At 35.7% G+C, this 20,618-nt stretch overlaps 1 protein-coding gene across 1 annotated transcript; it reads left to right on the forward strand.

Moving 5' to 3' along the window:
• Window positions 1-480: 480 nt before the first annotated feature.
• LOC140169273 (cholinesterase-like) lies at window positions 481-17,220 on the forward strand. Its single transcript, XM_072192530.1, has 8 exons — window positions 481-926; window positions 10,369-10,528; window positions 11,061-11,138; window positions 12,934-13,052; window positions 14,750-14,917; window positions 15,723-16,342; window positions 16,664-16,845; window positions 17,069-17,220. The coding sequence occupies exons 1-8, from the start codon at window positions 573-575 to the stop codon at window positions 17,218-17,220; spliced, it is 1,833 nt and encodes a 610-aa protein (XP_072048631.1). The 5' UTR covers window positions 481-572.
• Window positions 17,221-20,618: the final 3,398 nt, after the last annotated feature.

A 20,618-nucleotide genomic window follows, 5' to 3' on the forward strand; every position in this document is an offset into this window, starting at 1 on the left:
ATAAGATTATTGATAAGACAAATTGATTGAACAAAGCAGACACATAATTATCTTGTGCTACAATATTTTGCCTCTTTGAAATATTGTTATTGATGAACAAAATAAAATATGTATGAGTATAGATTTAAACAATGGCGCAAGCGACATAGAGACACATTGGTGCACGTCCCCTTGAAGAGTCAAAATTTGATACATTGCATAGAATAAAATACCTAAAAAATGACACAAACCACCTCAATCAGATCCAATGCCAACTTAATTAGTGATTCTACTCCACTAGTATTGAAAATATAAATGGATTCGGAAATTAGGGACGGTGAGATTCAAGACAAATCATAATGCATGGCTTGAGCAGATATCACCACCGCCGTACGGAATAAATCATAGTACGGTACTGTACCCCGATTGATTTTTCTGGTCAGTAACCTGGTGTCTAGGTTCACTTGTTTCGAGGTTATCTATATAAACATTGCTATTGATTTTTGTTTTATATTATAGTCCTATTGTACACTTATACCGCTAAGCAAGAAAGAAGTTGATGTTACGATTTGCTAGAGTTTTCAGAACCAGTAATGGCAGTATTCACGATAATAATAGCTGGCTTATTAAGCTATGTTGCGCTCTCACATTGTCAACCAATGGTAACAGTTGAACAGGGAACATTAATGGGAAAAATGGAATCGTTTGAAAATGATTTCCTCGGCATGAATAAAGACATAGACGTATATTTGGGGATTCCTTATGCGGAACCTCCTGTTGGAGAGAGACGGTTTACGCCTCCGTTACGTAAAGAGCCATGGAATGAAGATGAGATTTACAATGCTACTTATATTAGGGATATATGTATGCAGGTTGGCTCAGAAGCAGAATTATTTTCTGTGAGCGAAGATTGTTTACATCTAAATATTTATGCTCCAAACCCTAAGGTATGTATGTAAGTCATTATACAAAGATTCTTGTCATTTGATTGGTCAATTAATATTTTGTTTTATAACAATTGTTTCTACAAAAGTTTTAAAATTAAAATTGCTCCTCTCAAGAAATTTATCTAGAGTTGCTAATTCTATGTTTTGCAATGTTGTATACTATTATAAACATCTCAAAAAAAGTAACTAACCCCCTAAAATAATGACCATTATTCAAAAACGGGTGATTGTATTGCAAATCTGTAAAATGCGTTGGAAGCAGAATCCACATTTTGACGCCTCCTTTGTAGCACGTCACAGCGTACATTTAAATCAATGTAACCCAAGATTTGAAAGTTGTAGTAAATTGCATTTGATTTTGTATTCAGTATAATGGAAGGAAATCTGTGTAATGATATCTGAGTGTTTTTGTATTGTAAAAATTTGTATGTAAGTGCAACTTTCAAATCTGGACCTCAGTACATTAAATTGATCGGTGTTTTATTGTCTTCTGGGCTATCGTATCAAATGAGGTGTCAAAATGCAGAAATAAATTCTGCTTCCAACGCATTTTACAGATTTCTAATACAATCGCCCGTTTTTGAAAAATGGCCATTATTTAAGGGGGTTAGTTACTTTTTTGGAGATGTTTATTATCGTTTTGTAAGCGTTATGGTACAGTATTTTTGTCAGCAAATTGCGTATAAGATACTGGATAAAATAATAATTGAATCAGTTATCCCGTAAAGAAGTCCAGTTGGTAATATATCTGTAACATATCTGTAAACATGAGTTTTTCTGTCCTACGGCCTTTTATTTATTTCATTATTATTTTAATTTGGGTATAAAATAAATTTGATTGCAAAATTTGATGCAAATTTTCACGTGCTTCTAGAGAAATGAGTGGGTTTATACTTCAAATATTATAAAACCGAAAATTTTCGCGTGTGCGCAGATATCTCGATTTGGGCTAAACGAATGCTCACTCGGCAATTTCTTTTCTGTGCCTTCCCCCGACAACTTGTCTGGCATGCCTATGAATTGAACTTCTTACTATTGGGCCCTCGGGCTATTTTACTGGTATAGCCTTTTTCTTAAATCCGCCATCGTTTTTGGTAATTCAGGGTTTGTCGTTTTGCTTTTATCTCTCACGATCTTTGAAATCACTAGACTATTTCATATGGTAATTGTGGCGTTTAGTGTTCTTTCTTTTGTATATTTTATTATGGGTCTAAGGTACCAGACCATTACAATGGCAATTAAGGCATGGGATCATTAAAGTAGCGTTCTCCGAAAAGTTTTTCGAAAAAATTCATTAATTTCTCAAAAAGTAAAAATCTCAGTTTAATAAATAACGGTTAAAGTGAAAGCCATTATTGGGGGCCTAATTATCGTATCATTATAATAGGTCTGGCACCAATGCAAGCATTTGTTTCGGTGTCCCAAATTCATAGTAAAATATGCTGACGCTATTTTTTACAAATCGCCTGGAATTGCATATTTAGGTTTCAGCGATTGCTGAAAAAGACGGGTATATTTCTGAAAAGCGTTTCCGCTTGGAATGTAGATGCCTATTGTGGAGCTTAATGTCCGTGATTTTAATTTATAAGCTCTTTCATTGACAATTTGCAACGTCTTTTGCACACCATGCGGGTCGCCTGCTTGAATCCCGATATTTTAAAAATTATGGGTTTTTTAAACCAAACAACCAGCAAAAAGAGTTCTCTAAACTGCCCTCTAACCGCAGATAACATTAGATCGACTGTGCTATCGGTAGAATTTAAACGAGAACCAAAAGTGTTCGCCAAAGTCATGTAAATATGGACTATCGCGGAATATGGCGTTTTAGTAAAAAGTTGCATTTTTGCCAGTGATTATTCTGTTCTTGCTATGAAGAACATTATGAACTTACCTCAAACGTAGAACATAGTTGGCAAATATATTCCGGTTCGACTATGACTTATTCCAGATCCTTGATCTTTGCTATTGGCAAACTTATGAGCATATTTGTATTTTGTAAAATGGCGAAAATATTTCAAAACTGACTACTCCACCAGCCATACTTTAAACGTGTCATGCTGTCCTTTCCGATTTTGACAGAATGCCGTAAGCGTATTGAAATTCAGATTCTGTCCTATTGATTTGAAACGTTGATTCGAACCAACGTCCTTGATTCTACTGTAATGTGTTCAGAAGTTTATGGATCTTGATCAATTGTGCAACAGCTGTGCTCAGTTTCTCGTATAATAAGCGTCTCTTTGTTATTTACATTAGATAAATGATTGGGAAATAAAGAGAGTTTATTATCGTGAGTTCTATATATGTTTTTGGTTTAGTTTATCACTATGCACAGCTCCAAGATATATAAATATATAGTGCGTTTTATTTTTTTAAATTCATCCCATTATTTTGGCTTCAAATGGACATAAACCATTTTTTACAGTTATTACTGATATTATTTCTTGACTTTTGGTAAACCGAAATAATAAACTATAAAACCATTAACTTATGGAATATATTTCCTATAAGGCGCGTGAAAGTCGATTCCGAGATTATCGTCCCCCTCCCGCGTCACTTTTTGGAAACCAAAAATACCCGCGTCAAATTTTCAAAAATGCCAAAATAATTCATTATTTCCAAAGTATCAGTGTTTTCACCAGTTTTAGCAATTGGAAACATATATTTTTGTTTGTAAAACATATATTCATAACTTGGAAGCAAAACCAGGCTCTTTTCTAACTTTCCTAGTCCTTACCCATATAAAAACATGTTTATAATTCACATGTATGAGTTTGGTTTTAAATCAACACGCATTTTATAGGTCAATAATGAAATCTGATGAAATAGTGAAAAATGAAAAAGTCACCTCACCAACCTGGAAAAAAGGACGATAAACTCGGAATTGACTTTCATGAGCCTAATCTATACTGTCATGTTGGTGCAAAGTAGAGCATTTGAGATTGTTCATCAGGTGGTAAAAGTTGTTCCTGAGAGCATCTTAAGTCCCGCTGCCTTCAAATTTCAAGCCGTAACAGTATCAGAAATGTTGAATGATACCAGGCAGCTGTTAATTGCCTAACCCACCCCTCCCCCATAAACCCCGGGCCATAAACACAACGCATGCCCCTCGCATCCACACACCTCGCTCTGCTTTCACTTTGCAATGGAGCTTATAACTCCCCATTAAGAACTCAGGAAATCATTTTGTATTCTTACATGTCAAAACTAAGCATAAGCCTGTCATTATCTTGCTATTCGGGGAGCACTTCAATTATATGAGATCTACTAATGACGCCTACTAATTTCAAAAGACTATTCGGCAACATAATCAGTGATAAATATAATAAAAGTTGTAAATGAAACAATAAAAGCGTCTGAATCAGGATGACAAGTGTGTGTGTGTGGGGGGGGGGGTGGATGACAAACCATGTGATCTGGGTGATAGCGAAAGGGGGGGTCTTAATTCAGTGATCCCAGCGAAAGTATAAAATGGTAAAACAAATTTAAATTGTATATAAAATGCCTAAAAGTGAAGGATAAATCATTAAAATTGTCATTAGATATTTTAAAACGTTTTGGCAAGAACCGAGGAAAGCAGCAGTATTGATAAAGTTTAAGCCCCGTTCAAATGCTGAGCCCTGTCCTATATTTTGTTAATCTTTTAAATCAGTTATCTCCTCTTGGGATTGTTCTTCATTGCCAATGCCATGATTGCTTTTTATAGTCTGGTACAACAGTACTGTTATAATATGTTTGACATATTTTGGATTTTAGTATATTTTGATGTTTTTCATAGTGCAATAGTATTTTGGTCAAATTAATATTTGCGTGCAATATGATGCTTTTCTGATCTAATACTTTTTTCCCTATAGATGCAATTTTTGATGTATTTTAAAATTTCTTAAAGTGTTTAATATTTTTAATATTTATATGTATGTTCAAATAAGTAATTTTACATGTAATTTGGCCGTTTGGCCACGATATGTGAAAAATAAAATACCGAATATAATAATGATATCTGATTTCTCTACATACTATGTAGAGAAATTACAGATTCATGTAAAATAACTTATTTTGTCTTTAATACAGGGCTTAATGTTTGCACATCGAAACTAACAAAGGTGCTGGGCAAGGTGCTAAAATCTAAATTTTGCTGATTCATGGATTTCTACATTCTCCGGATGAAATTACTGAACAGGCTTTTTACAGCCCTACATAGGCCTACTACGCATCAGTCACCTTCGCCATCCTAGAAAATAACGCCACTGAGCTATTATGGAAGTCCCCCCGGACAAGACACATTTCAATACCATTTAAAGCTCGAGGTACTTGCCCACTGAAGCATGATTAATAGCTGCTAGTATTGCATAATATTGTAAAGCGTTTTCTATCGGAAAAAATATAAAGGGTTCACAAAAAATAACTCCCCCCTAAAATTACAAAACGTTTTTTTGCATAACTTGACATACATTTCTTTGATTTGAAAAATTTAAAAACCTCCGAATAAAGGAATTATTTTTCTATACTCCCAACGTTCTTTCGTCTGAAAATCTTTTTGTTTTGGCCAAAAATAATCACATTTTCTAAAAATGATGCTTTCAAAAAAAGTTGCACTTTTCAACATCCTCATTTATGTCAAAATTGGCTTCAACAAATCATTATTTTGCACTACGTGATGGTTGCATGGGTGACTAAGAGTTCAGAGACAAAAAGGTGAAGGAAAAAACCAATTAAACCAATCGTCACATTGATACCGAGAAAGTGTTGTACATTACATGTATGGGATGTTGAAAAGCGCAACTTTTTTTAAAGCATCATTTTTGAAAAAATGTGATTATTTTTGACCAAAACAAAACGATTTTGAGAAAGGATCACCTTGGTAGGGTAGCAAAAAGATGCCTCTATTCACAGGTTTTTAAATTTTTCAAATCAACAAAATGAATGTTAAGTTATGCAAAGAAATGTATTGTAACTCCTAAATTGATTTTACCATTTTTGAAACACCGGCTCAATAAAATCTTCTAGAAAAACCCCGTACATGTCAATTAGTCATTGTTTTATACTGCAAGATGATTGCATGGGTGACTGGGTAATCGTATACATAAAAATTAAAGAAAACAAAAACACCATTAAATGAATCAAAACAATGATATCGAGAATGTTTTTGTACATTAAATGTATAGGATGTGGAAAAGTGCAACTTTTTCTGAAAGCATCATTTTTGAAAAATGTGATTATTTTTGGCCAAAACAAAAAGATTTTTTGAAGGAAAGAACTTTGGGAGGATAGGAAAATGATCCCTTTATTCACATGTTTTTAGATTTTTCAAATCAACGAAATGTATGTCAAGTTATGCAAAGAAATGTCTTGTAATTTTAGAGGGGGAGTTATTTTTTGTGAACCCTTTAGTCTGGTCAGTACTAAAAGCGCAGAGTGATTTAAAAATATTACTATAGTCTGGTCAGTACTAAAAGCGCAGAGTGATTTTATTTATTGCATTTTTAATTAAAAGAACCACTTTTTAGGCAAGTTACACAGCTGAACTTGTGATAGTATTGAGATACAACAATATCATGGTATAAACAAGAATATGTTCCTTTGGTAAAAATTTCTATTGTCTCTACCCTTAAGATAGCCTTCATAGGCAAGTGAATACTTGATGTGGCGCTATTAAACTAAATTGTTCATTTGCCGAGGTCATCAGGGTCAAATCAATTTCATTTTTTTAAATTTAAATTTCCTCATGTTGCTAGTTTAATAGGTTGAAAATACCATTTATATTTACCAAAGCGCGTCGTTGATTTTGAAAAGGTAATTCCATTAAGTATTAGCCAAACATTAAGATGTAGACTTGGAAAAAAAAAACCCTACCTGTCACCTTAAGGGATGGGGTATGAACGTTTGGACAGTATTTATTGTGGGACATTAGAGCACATCAAACATATCGAATTGCATTCTGAATACGAAGAATGTCCTTCTGATATCAAATAATTTTGATTTTTTAAAATTTCGCAATGTAATACACAATTTAGGCCTATGGCAAAAGATTAAAAATGTATATTTTTGATATTTAACAGTACTCGAAGTAAACTTTATAAATCTGATGATTTATACTTAAAGTGTATGCAGGTGTGATAAAAAGCCGACGATCAATTGAAAATTTTGACCTTGCGTATTGAAGATATGGATTTTTTTCCCAAAACACCACAAAAAAAAAGGTGTTTTTGCTAAAAAAACCCATATATTCAATATGAAAGGTCAAATTTTTCAATTGATCGTCGGCTTTTCCTCCCAGCTACATACACTTTAAGAACATTTCAATGAAAAAATCATATTTTAATAATTTGTCATAAAATTTGTATTATATCGTGAATTTAAAAAAAATGAAAGTTATTTGATACCAGAAAGACATTTTTCGTATTCAGAATGCAATTCGATATGTCTGAAGTGCTCTCATGTCCCACAAAAAATACTGTCGAAACGCTCAAAACGCTCATTCCAGATCCCTTAAGTTGGCGGTCAAACTTCTTACAGACATTATTTTGGGTATTAATTTGTGTTCAAAGAGAAACAAAGTTGGCCAACTTCAGACATATTATGTTTTGATGAATCCAAGTGTGGGAAAATATTGGATCCAAAATATAATAATGATAAAATTGGATGCTTTACGCCCAATATTTATCTTAAAACTCATAGCTCGACAATAAATTTGGGCTCAATCAATCCAATTTTATATCAAAGTTTGTGGTATGTTGTAACATTATACGTATCACATATCAAGAAATCTCAATGTGAGAAGATATCCCATCATGTATATTAGAACTTTACTTAGAATCTGTCCTCATAAATGTAATGCTACTGGTTTAAACATGGTTTAAGGTTATACAAAGAAACGTATAAAAAACGTATAAAAGACGTATAAAGTTGTTCTCTAAAACAGAGTAGTTTTCTCAGTAATCAAATATCGCAGCAAGTGAAATGTTGGTGCATTGGATGTAGCTTAACATTTTTCTTGTGTGTTTATACAAATTTTTAGAATAAATGTGAAAATCCTTCGTTTAAAGCCGTTTTACGCACCATGTTCACAAGATCAAAAACGCGTTCCATGACGTTTTTTTCAAATGCGCGCCTCGTATAAAACCACGCCGAGTGATTGTTTTCCTCTTTTTTGTATTATACTACAAATCGATTAAAGAAATAATGTTGCCATGGGGAAGAACCAAATACAGTACCGATTAAATTTTAAAAGCCCGTTTTTGGGGAACATTTTCGAGAATCTTGCCTGAGAAAAAACTGTTTTGTGAAATTATCGATATCTTGATTACGGGACGTTAATTTAGACATCTGAATACCTACATTATTTCTCAACATTCCGTCAATTGCTATCCCATTTGATTTTCACTCCAAATTGAAGCTATTGCAAAAAACGAGGTTTTTCCTCCATCAGTTCGCTCAAAATTTCAGCGCCGACATGCGTGTTTATTCTAAGAGCCATTGTGCGGACGCGATTGTAATCACGTAATTGAATCCAATTATAGTAATATATCCGCTTCGAGAACAAGCAATTTCGTATGCTGATGTATGGCCGAGTGGATAGAGCGTTGGACTGAGAATCTGTTAGGAACCATTTTTTGTGGGTTCGAGTCCCCGTGTGGCTGAATTTTCTTTTCTTTTGTTCTCTTTTCTCATTTTTACTTCCTTTCTTTCCTCTTTTCGTTCTCCTTTTCTTTTTTCATTTCTTTCTTTCTTTCTTTCTTTTTCGTTCGTTTTCTTTCTCTCTCTTTCTTTCTCTTTTTCACTATTTCTTTATTCTTTCTTGCTCCTTTCTTTTTAGTTTTAGGCCTATTTGATTGATTCGCTGATGTGACTGCAGTGAATCATGATTGATTGTTTTTCACTTTATATAATTAGTTTGTAGGCCTGCTAAGTCTGTCTTGTTGAATATTCTTCCCAAATTCGATTTGCAAATAATTGCTTTTTGATATTGTTGTTGATGTTATTGTTGTACCCTATTAGGCCTACATTGTAATCTGGGGAATAGCAGCATTGATTTATTTCATCAAAGATATCAAGGCTATAAATTCAAAATCAACACATTTTCCAGGGCGTAGCTTGACGAAGTCCCCCCCCCCCCAATCAATTTTAAAATTATAAAATCCTTATGAAAATTGCCTAAAACGGCTTGTGCCCCCTGGCATCCGGCCCGGCATGCCGCCCCTCATGACACCCCCCCCCCCCCGACTCACGAGCTCCGGGCACGAGCTAAGCCAAGTTTCATAGCCTTTTCATGTCTTGACCGTGGATCGATATTCTATTGTAAGTAGGCCTACGTCCCGGTACGCTTGTTCATTTTCTGCATGGCTGTTTCTGTTATGAACTTACGCCCCTCTGAAATCAAGCGCATGAAAAACTCTCGTTTAACCTTAAATGGACTTAAACATGCTACAGTTCCTGTGTTGCTTCGTTTTTAAGGGTAGACTAGGTATTGTTGGTTGAAGAAGCAAAAACAAATCGATTTTCATTATCTAAATCAATATATGTGACGTGTCATGTCAAAAGGAGACACTTTTGGGCAGGTTATCAATTTTGATGTTTTTACATATCTTAAATATAGAGATATTTTGCTCCACAACGCCGTTTTCCCCAATGAAATCGGACATTCGTAAGCGAAGATATTGAGTTTGTAAGTTATGGTACTATAAAATTGGAAATAGAGATATCGGCCTTAAAAAATATCATTGACAATGTTGAGAGTAGGAATTACCTTGAAAATATCTCACAAAATACAAGATGCCAATTATATTCCGGTCTGAAACTATCAGACAATATTTTAAACATTAATAACATCACAAATTCGCAACAAACCCAAATTGTGAAAAAATTACCCCTAGCAGATTTTTGGCTATATCTCCATTTATGATCCTGCCCAAAAGTGTCTCCTTTTGACATGACACGTCACATATTATTAAAAAATAACACCTTGATGTTTTGCAAAAGTTCATTCTACAAACCATATAATTTTAAAACTTGCTTGATTTATTGTTGTTAATGAGTTATGTACGTTTTACAAAGGTATTGTTGTTTCGGCTCTCTTTATAACATAACTCCAGAACAACAGGACCTACAAAAGTATATCTGTGATATTTGATTTCTTCTACATACTCGCTATGAAACGATCAATGCAATTTTTGCCAAAGCTCACAAGCATTCGCAAGATGCTGTGACTACCAAATCGCAACAGTTTGAAATAGTTGCTAACCTTAAAGTGGTGGTTCCCTTTCATATTGTTACGAGCCGTAAATACTCAACATGCTCAAGGCAAACTACACGTTTTCCCAGTTCTCAAACGAATGCACTTCATTAAATCAACAAAATCTGAATCTGTAACTTAGTACAATTTTTAAGCCAAAATCCATTTTCAGCCAATATTTTTTAAACTAATTTTTTTAAATTTTATTTTTAGCCTTCAGATGTCCCAGTTATGGTTTTCATATACGGTGGTAGCTTTAACACAGGGAATGGTTATCGAGGATATTATGACGGGACTGCCTTAACAGCCATTGGCGACGTAATTGTAGTCACTATCAACTACAGGCTCTCAACGTTTGGATTTCTAACAACAGGTTAGTACTAACCTTAGTTCTAACCTTTCTTGTCTCTCTGTGTACTAATAGACCTATGCTTTTATCTTCTCTCCTGTCATACTGTGTTCTTGTCCACTGCGAGGGTTCACGATCATCACTGTGAAATGTTGCTACGAAATATACGTGTATATCTATAAATGCTCCAAGATCTGTCTTGGTGTTTGGATTATGGTAACGTTTAAAAAACAACTGAAAGACAAAATAAGACATGCATATCGAATAGTATTATAAACGAATAAAGATATAGCTCCTGAGACGAGGGTCCTCGAAGTTGTCATCATCTTACCAGATTTCTATAAATAAATTTTCTTCGTAAGATGGGAAATGCCTTACGAGAGTCACCGACGGGTTCCTGGTCCTGAGACGAATATACCAAACTGACCAATTAGGGCAGAAAATAAAATTAACCTTATCCATCCCTATAGGAGTGTATTATTGTACAATAATTTTGTTCCATATTTGACATTCTCTTGGACTGAAAAGAACTTATTTGTAATCCCTTGTGTTACAGGTGACGAAGCATCTCCAGGAAACTATGGCATGCTGGATCAAGTAGAGGCTCTACGATGGATCAATGCAAATATCAATGGTTTGTACAAATTTAGTTGTCCAAATTCTTCACTTGAAAGTTAAATAGAGTGGTCAGATTAGAAATGTTCTCTTCACAAACGTGCACTCCCCAATTGTTAGTTTTAGGCCTTTCGATTGCGAAGGTCTAGTTACGACCTTACGACCGTATGTCAGACTATGCTCTTAGAGCAAGTTAGACTACCCTGTAGTCCACTTGCCCATTGTGCATACTCTGGATATTGTATTTAAGCTTAAAACTCTGATTTAATTAATGTGTGCACAATTGATAGATTTTCACATCTGATCTTTTCAGTCACCCTACTCCCTCTGTTTGTTAGCTTCCCAAGTGGACTACTGACATTGGATTGCGGTTTACATGCTTAACACGGCTGTCTATGAGCTTCTATGGATGAGATTGTCGGAAATCTGGCCTACTAAAATTGGCGATGATGTAATGCATCTTTAAATGGATCTGGCTTGTGATTGGTCGCCCAGATCTCGTTATGGTTTAAATCCTCCGGGTACCTGTCATTACCATTAATAACTACATGGTACACAAGTATGTGGCCTACGCCGCCTTTGTGTATGTGTTGTGTAATTGCATGAACGCGTCAGTAAGTCAATGAGCGTGTCTTGTATTTGCTTGCGGTTAAATTTGATTGATAAACAAGTATGATTGACAGTGTGAGTGTTAGGGACTTTGCCTGTTCAAAATCACGTTTTTAATTGAATGTCCATAGTCTATTTTAAACCTGGAATTTCGCGATTAATAAACTGGCAGATTCTAAAATCAGAATTGTTCAGTACTGAAGTGCCAATACAATTATGATATTATGATATGTTGCATTCAATAATATAAGCCACTTTACTTTTACTGTCACTAATATAATTATATTAACTTTTTCATAACAATTTTATACTAGTATTTTGATGTATTAAATATCAGTATAATTTCGAGTTCAACTGAATGCTTTCATCATGATTAACATGCTTTTATTTATCAAAAATAGACTATGGCATAGTCTAAGAGCAAGTATATTGCTTCGAAGTTCCATGCGTTTTGCTACTGGGAACGACAGTATTTTCCGTTAGTGGCGGAAAAAGTTGTGGTAAAATCCCCACTGCATTTGTCATGTTTGTCTCAACACCAAAAACTCACAAAATGTCGAGCTGTAGACCCTAAAAATAGGGCCTAGTCCGACATGTTCCGGTTGCTACAAACATTGCATTTTTGGATCTCCGCTATAGATGCCCAGCAGCATCAAAAGACGCCTAACATTATACGTCTAACCTTGGACAACCATGATGCAATTGTGCTCGTTCAAGATTTCTAAGGCGTCTAAAATCTTAAGCGTCTAATAATTCATTGGTCAATAAATTGATTACTATCTTGGACATCCAAGATTGTCTCTTGAACGACCAAGATTACATCTTGAACGACCAATATTACACTGGACGTCCAAGATTAGGCGTATAATCTTAAGCTTGTTTTGATACTGCTGGCCATTCATACCTCTACGATTTTTGGCTCTCCTTTTTCGAGTTTTGCTCACCGTTACGAATTTCTGCTCATATGATTGGATTTGTTTGGGCACAGATATTGGAATATGGTTCCAATATCTGTTTGGGGCTTTGTCCCTCGTTTCTGCGATTATTCCGAGGAATATTTGCATTTCGCTCACCAAAAATAATTATCTCTTCAATTTGCGATCTAATAAACAAGATTTGTACCTTACTGAGGTTGTAAAGAATATAACAATTTCATGACTTTGTAAATCAAATTATTCATTTTCCCCCTTTTCATATTTCTTCAGCGTTTGGAGGCGATGCCAACAGAATCACTATATTTGGTGAGAGTTCCGGTAGCAGTGCTGTATCTGCACATTTGTTTTCACCACTAAGTGAACCACTATTTCAACAGGCGATATTGCAGGTTAGAAATAGAAAATAATTAGTGGTATCTTCATCTGTGAAAGATAAATAACCACATTGTCCAGTGTACTTCGGTTATATTTATAAATGCGCTTTTATAAATATGCACGTGACTCATGGGCACGACATACCAAGACCAGCAAGTGCAAATTTAAGTATTAATTGAATAGCAAAATTATTACACATGGGGGGATTCCGAATTTGTAATATGTGTACATCCATATCAAAATGATGCACTTGTCGGCTGCTACATGTGTCTCATTTCACTTAATAGCTACGAATAAATATCCGACTCATCTCCAGTGGAGGTCACTTCAAGTCATCCCCAAGTCACATGGTTAATGAATGTTCTCTGTATTCCTAAACCATGTGACTTGGGGATGATTTGAAGTGACCTCCACTTCAGATGAATCTGGTGTTTATTCCTAGCTATTAATGTAACAAGAGACATATGTAGCAGCCGACACATGCATCGTTTTGATATGGATGTACACATATGTTATCAAAAACAACATTTTGAAAGTATTTGACGACGGAAAAAAAATCAACGACAGAAACGTTTACAATATAATCACAAAGTTGAACAAAATACACAATTTTGCTGCACAGTAGTCTCATGTTGTTCCGCATTTGCATCCAAATGTATAGGAAGACCACCCGCTATGTAGAAGGTCACTTCAAGACTTACTGCCTAATAGCTGTTATGGCAGCGCGGAGGTGTTCACGTGCGTATTTATAAAAGCGCATTTATAAATATAACCGAAGTACACTAATTAAAACTGTCTTCTACAACATCTTAAAAATGCCACTACAACAACTACCCAGATCTTTTCCGACATGCCCGGTTTTACCACCACTCAAAACTCCGTCCTGACATTGTTATAATCAACACTGAAAAGAAATATGTCCACTTGGTTGAGTTAACAGTTCCGTTTGAACAAAATATTAGTAAGGCTCATGAACGCAAAACTCAAAAATATACCGACCTCATATCAGACATTTCCGGCAATGGCTTCACCTGTAATCTCACCTGCATAGAAATTGGGTCACGTGGTTTGGTTACACCCGATACCACCAAAAGGATTTCCAACATCTTCTCCAGTGTCAAAGCCAAACCACCCAGGTCAATCAAAAAGGACCTAAGCAAACTTGCTATCCTCTCCAGTTACACTATCTGGAATGCCCGTCATGAACCGTCATGGGGCTCATCTGATCAACCTCATCTCAAGCTCTAGGTGTTTTGCCGTTCATTTGCCTCTTGCATTGTTGTCTATATTGCCTTGTTTTGAATAGGCCTATGTCTTGTGTTTTAATTCGTTGTCTTGCGTGCAGCCCTGCACCGTATCCGGGTCAGCTTTGCTGACCCTGGTACATGTCCTGGGCATTTGTGTATACAATCTTTGTTGTTTTGCCTGCTTGTATGTATTTTGCTTGCTGTGTTAATAAAGATTGATTGAACAACTAGATATACTTCATTGAATTAATGAAGTAAACTACCCTTCCAAGTAAACACTTCCAAATGCAATCGGAGCTCTGATATTCATAAATGCCGGTCGATGGAAGACAAGTTTTTGTGGCTTTCGGTCGCCCTCTTTAGTTATTAGCACACAGGACGGTCTGTAGTTAGCCGCGTTTCGTCAGTATGTGGGAACCACAATGTTTATGCGTTAACTACATTGTTTCATCTCTTTAATGTAGAGTGGGACTTCATTGGATGATTGGTCTATTCATGAAGACTTGGAAGAACAGCGTGAGATAGCTTTCAAGATTGGTGAAGAAGTAGGGTGTTCAGCAACTAGCACCCAAGATCTTATAGCATGTATGCGTCAAGTAGATGCCGAGGTTCTAAACCAAGCGTCTTATCAGGTAGGTTTTGATAATAAAACCACTGTTAATCCCTTAAAAAACCCCAAAAACCAAAAAAAAACACCACCAACTTATTTCGTATTTTGAGCATGCTCATCACCAAAAATTCCCCCAAAAGACATTTCTTTCAAAAAAAATAGTATGAATGTCGTCAATATCAATGTTTGATTTAAATCGTATAAAACATAACAACAATGGCATTCTTTTCATGGGAACTTGGCGATTTTTGGAAGTGTTTTATTCCGAACGGTATTGATTCCGAAGGGTCGTTTGAGTTTTTATTCTGATGAGGCATTCGAAAAATGGAATTTATCACTTCGAAAGCTAAAGTATTTATTCCGAAGGGGCGAAAATTCGAAAATGGTTAACATGGTATGGGTCATTACTCTGACAACAAAAACCCATCTGAATGCTATTTGGGGGGAAACGATCCTTTTGGAGCAAAAAACCGTTTGTCATTTTCAGAACAATGACCCTTCAACAATAACTTGTTGGAGAAAAAACCAACCTGTCGGAATAAAGACCTTTTGGAGAAATTATATATAAAAAAAGATCGTAATCTCGGAGCAAAATCCTTTCGGAACATACATACCGGATATAGACTTGCACCTATTTCCCTTTTAATGACCTTGCGTCTCAACACTATCTAATATGTAGGCCTACTTTCTTTTGCACAAAGGGTGATTTATTGCTTTTTCAATGTTGAATTTTTTACTTAGAGAGTCAGTAATTTAGATATTTTGAAAGCAATTCATACTACTATAGTACTAATAAGATCATTCGATGTTTCATTTTCTTATGCCAGTTTGGATATTACGCAGCTATCTGTGTGGATAATAATTTCATCGTCGAACTACCCAGGGTCTCTGCCAAGAACAACAACTTCAAAAAGTGCCCACTCATCACCGGTTTCAATAAAGACGAAGGCACTTACTTCATAATGTACTCTTTCCCGTCGTCCTCAAGTAGTTCAGAAGCTCCATTTGTGTCTAAGGAAAGGTTCGAAACAGAACTCCCTGGCATCTTAACTGCATATGGCCGCTACGTAAATGATCTGATAGAAGAAGGGTTCAAACAAGTGTACGTTGATTGGTCCAAAGCGGATGACCCGGAAGCAAATTACTTAGATGAATGGAATAACATATTATCCGACTATTGGTTCTCGTGCCCGCAAATTTATGAAGCTAGATTGCACGCCATGTCTGATGTGAATGACGTGTACATGTTTTTCCTCACGCATTCCCCCAGTATTTCTTTCTACGTCGAGCCAACGTGGTTAGGCGCGACACACGGGGAAGAGCTTCATTTTGTGTTTGGCTATCCATTTGACCCTTCACCGCACTTGGACTTTCATCAATACCCCGCAGAAGAAATGAACTTGTCATACCAAGTGATTAAATATTGGACTAACTTTGCCAAAACTGGGTGAGTTTTTTTTAAAGATAGTTGGCCTATACTACTAAATCAAAAATAATAATGTGAAGTATTGTTTGATATTTCAACTACAAATAGGATACTACTATCCCATTCATGTTTTACCAAGCTCAATCAAAAGTTAGCTTTATTTTTATTTATTTTATTATTTACAGCTTTGTTCGAATCATAACGTTAAAATATTGAGCATTTCGGGACACTGTCATTCTTCCCGAAGGATATCATACCACAGTGTTGGGCGCAACGGAAAACGTTCTTAAAACGTCATTATGCATAACATTTCTAGTGTTGTTACTTCTTTATATCTTCTAGCAACCCTAACAAAGAATCCTCCTCCTCACCCCCATACAATGACGACAGAGCGTGGCCAGCATTTACCCTCCCTGGGCTACAATATAAGGAACTTGCTGTCAACTTGACGACAGGCAGAGGACTCAAGGCTGATGAATGCCATTTCTGGAATGAATATCTCGAACAACTAACCACATTTACTGGTAAGTTCATATTTATATAGTCTTATTCTGATGAGAAGTCCATGGCGTGCCCCAACGGTTTTAGAATAACATAATTTTGCTTTGACAACACATAGGCCTAATACATTTAGAATTGTTTGTGAAGACTGATCACAATGATCCAATGGCGGCGTCAAAAGTGGCGGTATCGCATCCGAACCCCTCGAATATGATTTCATTTTACCTTTCTATTTTACATTTTCAGCTGACCTTGACGAGACAGAGCGCCAATGGAGGGAAGAATTTAACGCATGGAAGTACGCAGATTTGGAGGAATGGAGAGACGCCTTTGCTGAATACAAAACCGAAGTCAGCAACAAGAACAGGAAGCGACGGTCATCGCGTAATGAATTGTAACCACGCATCAAAGAAATGAAAACAGACAGTCAAAAACATGTATTGTATCTTTTAGACAGACACTTTCAGCAAACCCCGAACATGCCGAAAGCCTTACAATTTTAAATACGTTACGCGGAATGTCACCGATGCGAACCTCGTTAACGCGGCTGTGTACTCTAGCCATTGTTTCTTTCTCAAAATTGAGTTTTTATGATATGTTTGTACCTTGTTATGTTTTTTATAAATACAAGGAATGAAAATCCAGATTTGTAAACTCCAACTGCAATATTTTAAGGATTTTATTTCACTATTCCACTCGTGTTTGAAATTGAAAAGGAAAGAAAATCTTTGTTGTACCAGCAAGGTACACGCGGGCAACAACTCATCGCGTTGCGTATCGCGCAATTTGTTAACGCACAAATACGCGACGCATACGCGACGCTTATCTGTATGCGCTGCGCATCTTATGGAAACACCACGGAAGCACTGATTTCACAAAAACCTAGTGGTCAAATGGCTCCGTTTTAGCTGATAAAATGTGGGTTTTTTCAAGTTCTTTCCCCGATTTAAATATCAAGTTATGAATGGATTTCGCTCAAACTTCTCAAGGGGCTGTGGATTTACCCGATGTTCACGTAATATAAGTTACAAAAACGAAAACTGTCGCATTCTCCTGTGAGATTCGATGAAAGTGGAAAATGTGACCACTTTAAACTTCAACGGCCATTATTTCAATGTTCATTTTCTCGGTAAAATGACGATTTAGGTACACGATAACTCAATAAATACAGCATCTATAGGTAAGCAAATATGATCATCGTAAAAAGCATGATCGACTCAAGAAACGGTTTTCTCATTTCTTTATATTTTGGTATATTTCCGATTTTGGGCATCATTTTGTGCAAATAGGCGTTTTTGAATTTTAAAAGTTCATTTTGATGCCTTATATGGTCAATATCTCAAAAATAAGGCCAATATCAAAAAATAAAAAACCGTTTTTGGAATGGAGCCTCAAGATTGAGCTAAAAACAAAATAAAATATTTTGGAAAGAGTGTTTTTTTGTTATGATGTACCTAACAAATATTGCCAAAAACTCACTTTTTGTGATTTTCTTCAAAATTGTTGTTTTTACCCCAAATCTGTATTTATATTAAGATTTATTGATGTCTTGCCTTCATAAAAATGTATACTTTTATATGTTTTGCGCGAATAATTACAAAGTTATTGCACTTTTACTACATGCATGTCTGAGAGTACACAGCCACCTTAAACAACATCGTTAATACGCACGTTGACCTGCACAGTAAAAATGTATATAAATCAAAGACCGAACTAAGTTTTCGTCTGACGTCAGGACAAAGGCGCAGCGTGATTGGTTGCTGACCTGCGTACTGCGGCATTTTTGGACTGTTGACAGCACGTCATACGCAAACTAGTCTTTAATCCGGTCTTTGATTATAATGCTTCTCGGGATTTCCCGGAATGGTCGATTGTAAAGCAGTATTGTACAGAATCAATAAAACATTGAGGTGTCCTTCAGAAATATGATGTCAATTCTTTTTATTTTTTGGATTGTTCAAATATCGAATTGCGAATCGTAAATATCGAATATTCTTAAACACCTGAGAAAGGTTCATGCAAAGTTATTGGTTCTAATCTTAACCATGTTATATGACACGATATAACACGGTTCAGCGCGTGTGAGTCGACGCGATAGGTACAAATGAAGTATGAAAAGTTCAATACCAGAAATCATCAGCCTACTACGCTAATTGCCCAAGTTATTTTCTGCAATTTAAAGAACAAAGTACAAACGATGGTTCAAGCATGCATCAGTTACGTAATCACCCTATAAGTATTTCTGATTATTCCCTCCCATTGGTCTCATATTATCATTTGTTCTTGTACAAAATTGACATGGGCAATTAGCGTGACGAAATTCTTAACAGTTTTCAATGGAAAAATTGGTAATTTTATATACGATTTTCTCATACCCCGGGTCTCATACAAAGAACTTTCACAACAGCGAAAGAATTTTATCAATTAAAAGTAGGCCTACATTAGGAAATGAATTTGGAGAAAACCTTCTGTTAATAAAATACTATGCTGAGCCACCAGCCTGGGTGGCTCACGCTCCAGTAATTTCAGATGATTGAGCTCAGTAATACATCAAAGAATGTCTTCCAATTCATGAAAACAAATAGATAATCAGCTTATCGGATTAAAAGCTTAGAGGGAAGGTCTTCTGCTCAGCGAGTGTTTGTAATTATCAGAAGGTTTTATCCAAATTCATTCTCTAATGAGAAGGTTGAATCTCAAAACCACCAGACTTTTCTCGTTTGAAACCACTAAACAGTCTGTAGCACAACGGAACGCCGTTTGCAGTAAAATACAGCTGCTGGATAAAGTGTAAAGACCATAATTATTTACAATGCGCCCTCCTTTTTGGGACCTGAAAGGAACATACCAGTACGGTGGTAACATCGATGTCCAATGAATTTGGAGGGGTGGGGACTTTTCATCAAAACAATATAAAATAATGATAGAAAACATGGCATGTTACTCTGAAATTTGGTATCGGATTTTAAAGCACCATTTCCTACAATTTAATAATAGTCCCTTTTTATCAAGCATTGTCCAGCCACATTTAGTGGTATCATGCAACCTAATGTTGTGAATGAAACTTACGAATTCCGTCAACCAGTTATTTGGTGAAAGAAATCATACTAATATCCAGCCGACGGATCTCAAAGTTTCCAGGGGTATGACTCGTTGAATACACGAAGAAAACAAGATATATCTTCACTATAATATTTAATTCCGCATCTAAAATATAGACAAAGTCTCACAACATAAATTCCGGGCATAAATTATTATTTCCCGTACGCTTGCGATGTTTCTCCTTCAATAGCTGACTGCCGAATAAAAAAGAATCGTAGTCAAGCGTGATCGATGAGAGAAATACCGCGGAGCAATATATTTAAATAATTGATAAATAGTTGATAAAGAAAACAGCGCCATAACACTAAATATAGACAGTTACAAAGTGTGCTACACAAGCTCACTTTAATCAGGATTTAGGAAGTATGAATGCAGATTTAACATCCCGTTTATCGCTCATTCTACAAAATCCGGTGCCAATAGCCTTTTTTCCATTCTTTGGTCCACAAACACTTTGTCGAGCATTTAGGGCATCAAATATGTTGTTTTTCTGGTGGAACTTGCAAAGGCTCCAAAATCGCTAAAAATGCGTTTCCACTGCTCAAGTGTCACATCTAACCCTGAATATTTTCTTTGAATAAATGCGATTTCTTTACATATTTGTTGTTTTTAATTAGATAACGCACCATCATATTGTTTATCAACATTATTTTTAGTGATTAAAACGTCTTTGTGTAATTCTAAAATAAATTGC

The sequence above is a fragment of the Amphiura filiformis genome, chromosome 14 (genome assembly GCF_039555335.1).
Source record: "Amphiura filiformis chromosome 14, Afil_fr2py, whole genome shotgun sequence".
Classification (NCBI taxonomy): Eukaryota; Metazoa; Echinodermata; class Ophiuroidea; order Amphilepidida; family Amphiuridae; genus Amphiura; species Amphiura filiformis.

Excerpts from the sequence above, each read along its gene's own strand:
- LOC140169273 (XM_072192530.1), top strand. The coding sequence starts at position 573 with ATGGCAGTATTCACGATAATAATAGCTGGCTTATTAAGCTATGTTGCG. Across the intron at positions 927-10,368 it reads TTTATGCTCCAAACCCTAAG|CCTTCAGATGTCCCAGTTAT; the intron begins GTATGTATGTAA and ends TTTTATTTTTAG. Across the intron at positions 16,846-17,068 it reads ACAACTAACCACATTTACTG|CTGACCTTGACGAGACAGAG; the intron begins GTAAGTTCATAT and ends TTACATTTTCAG.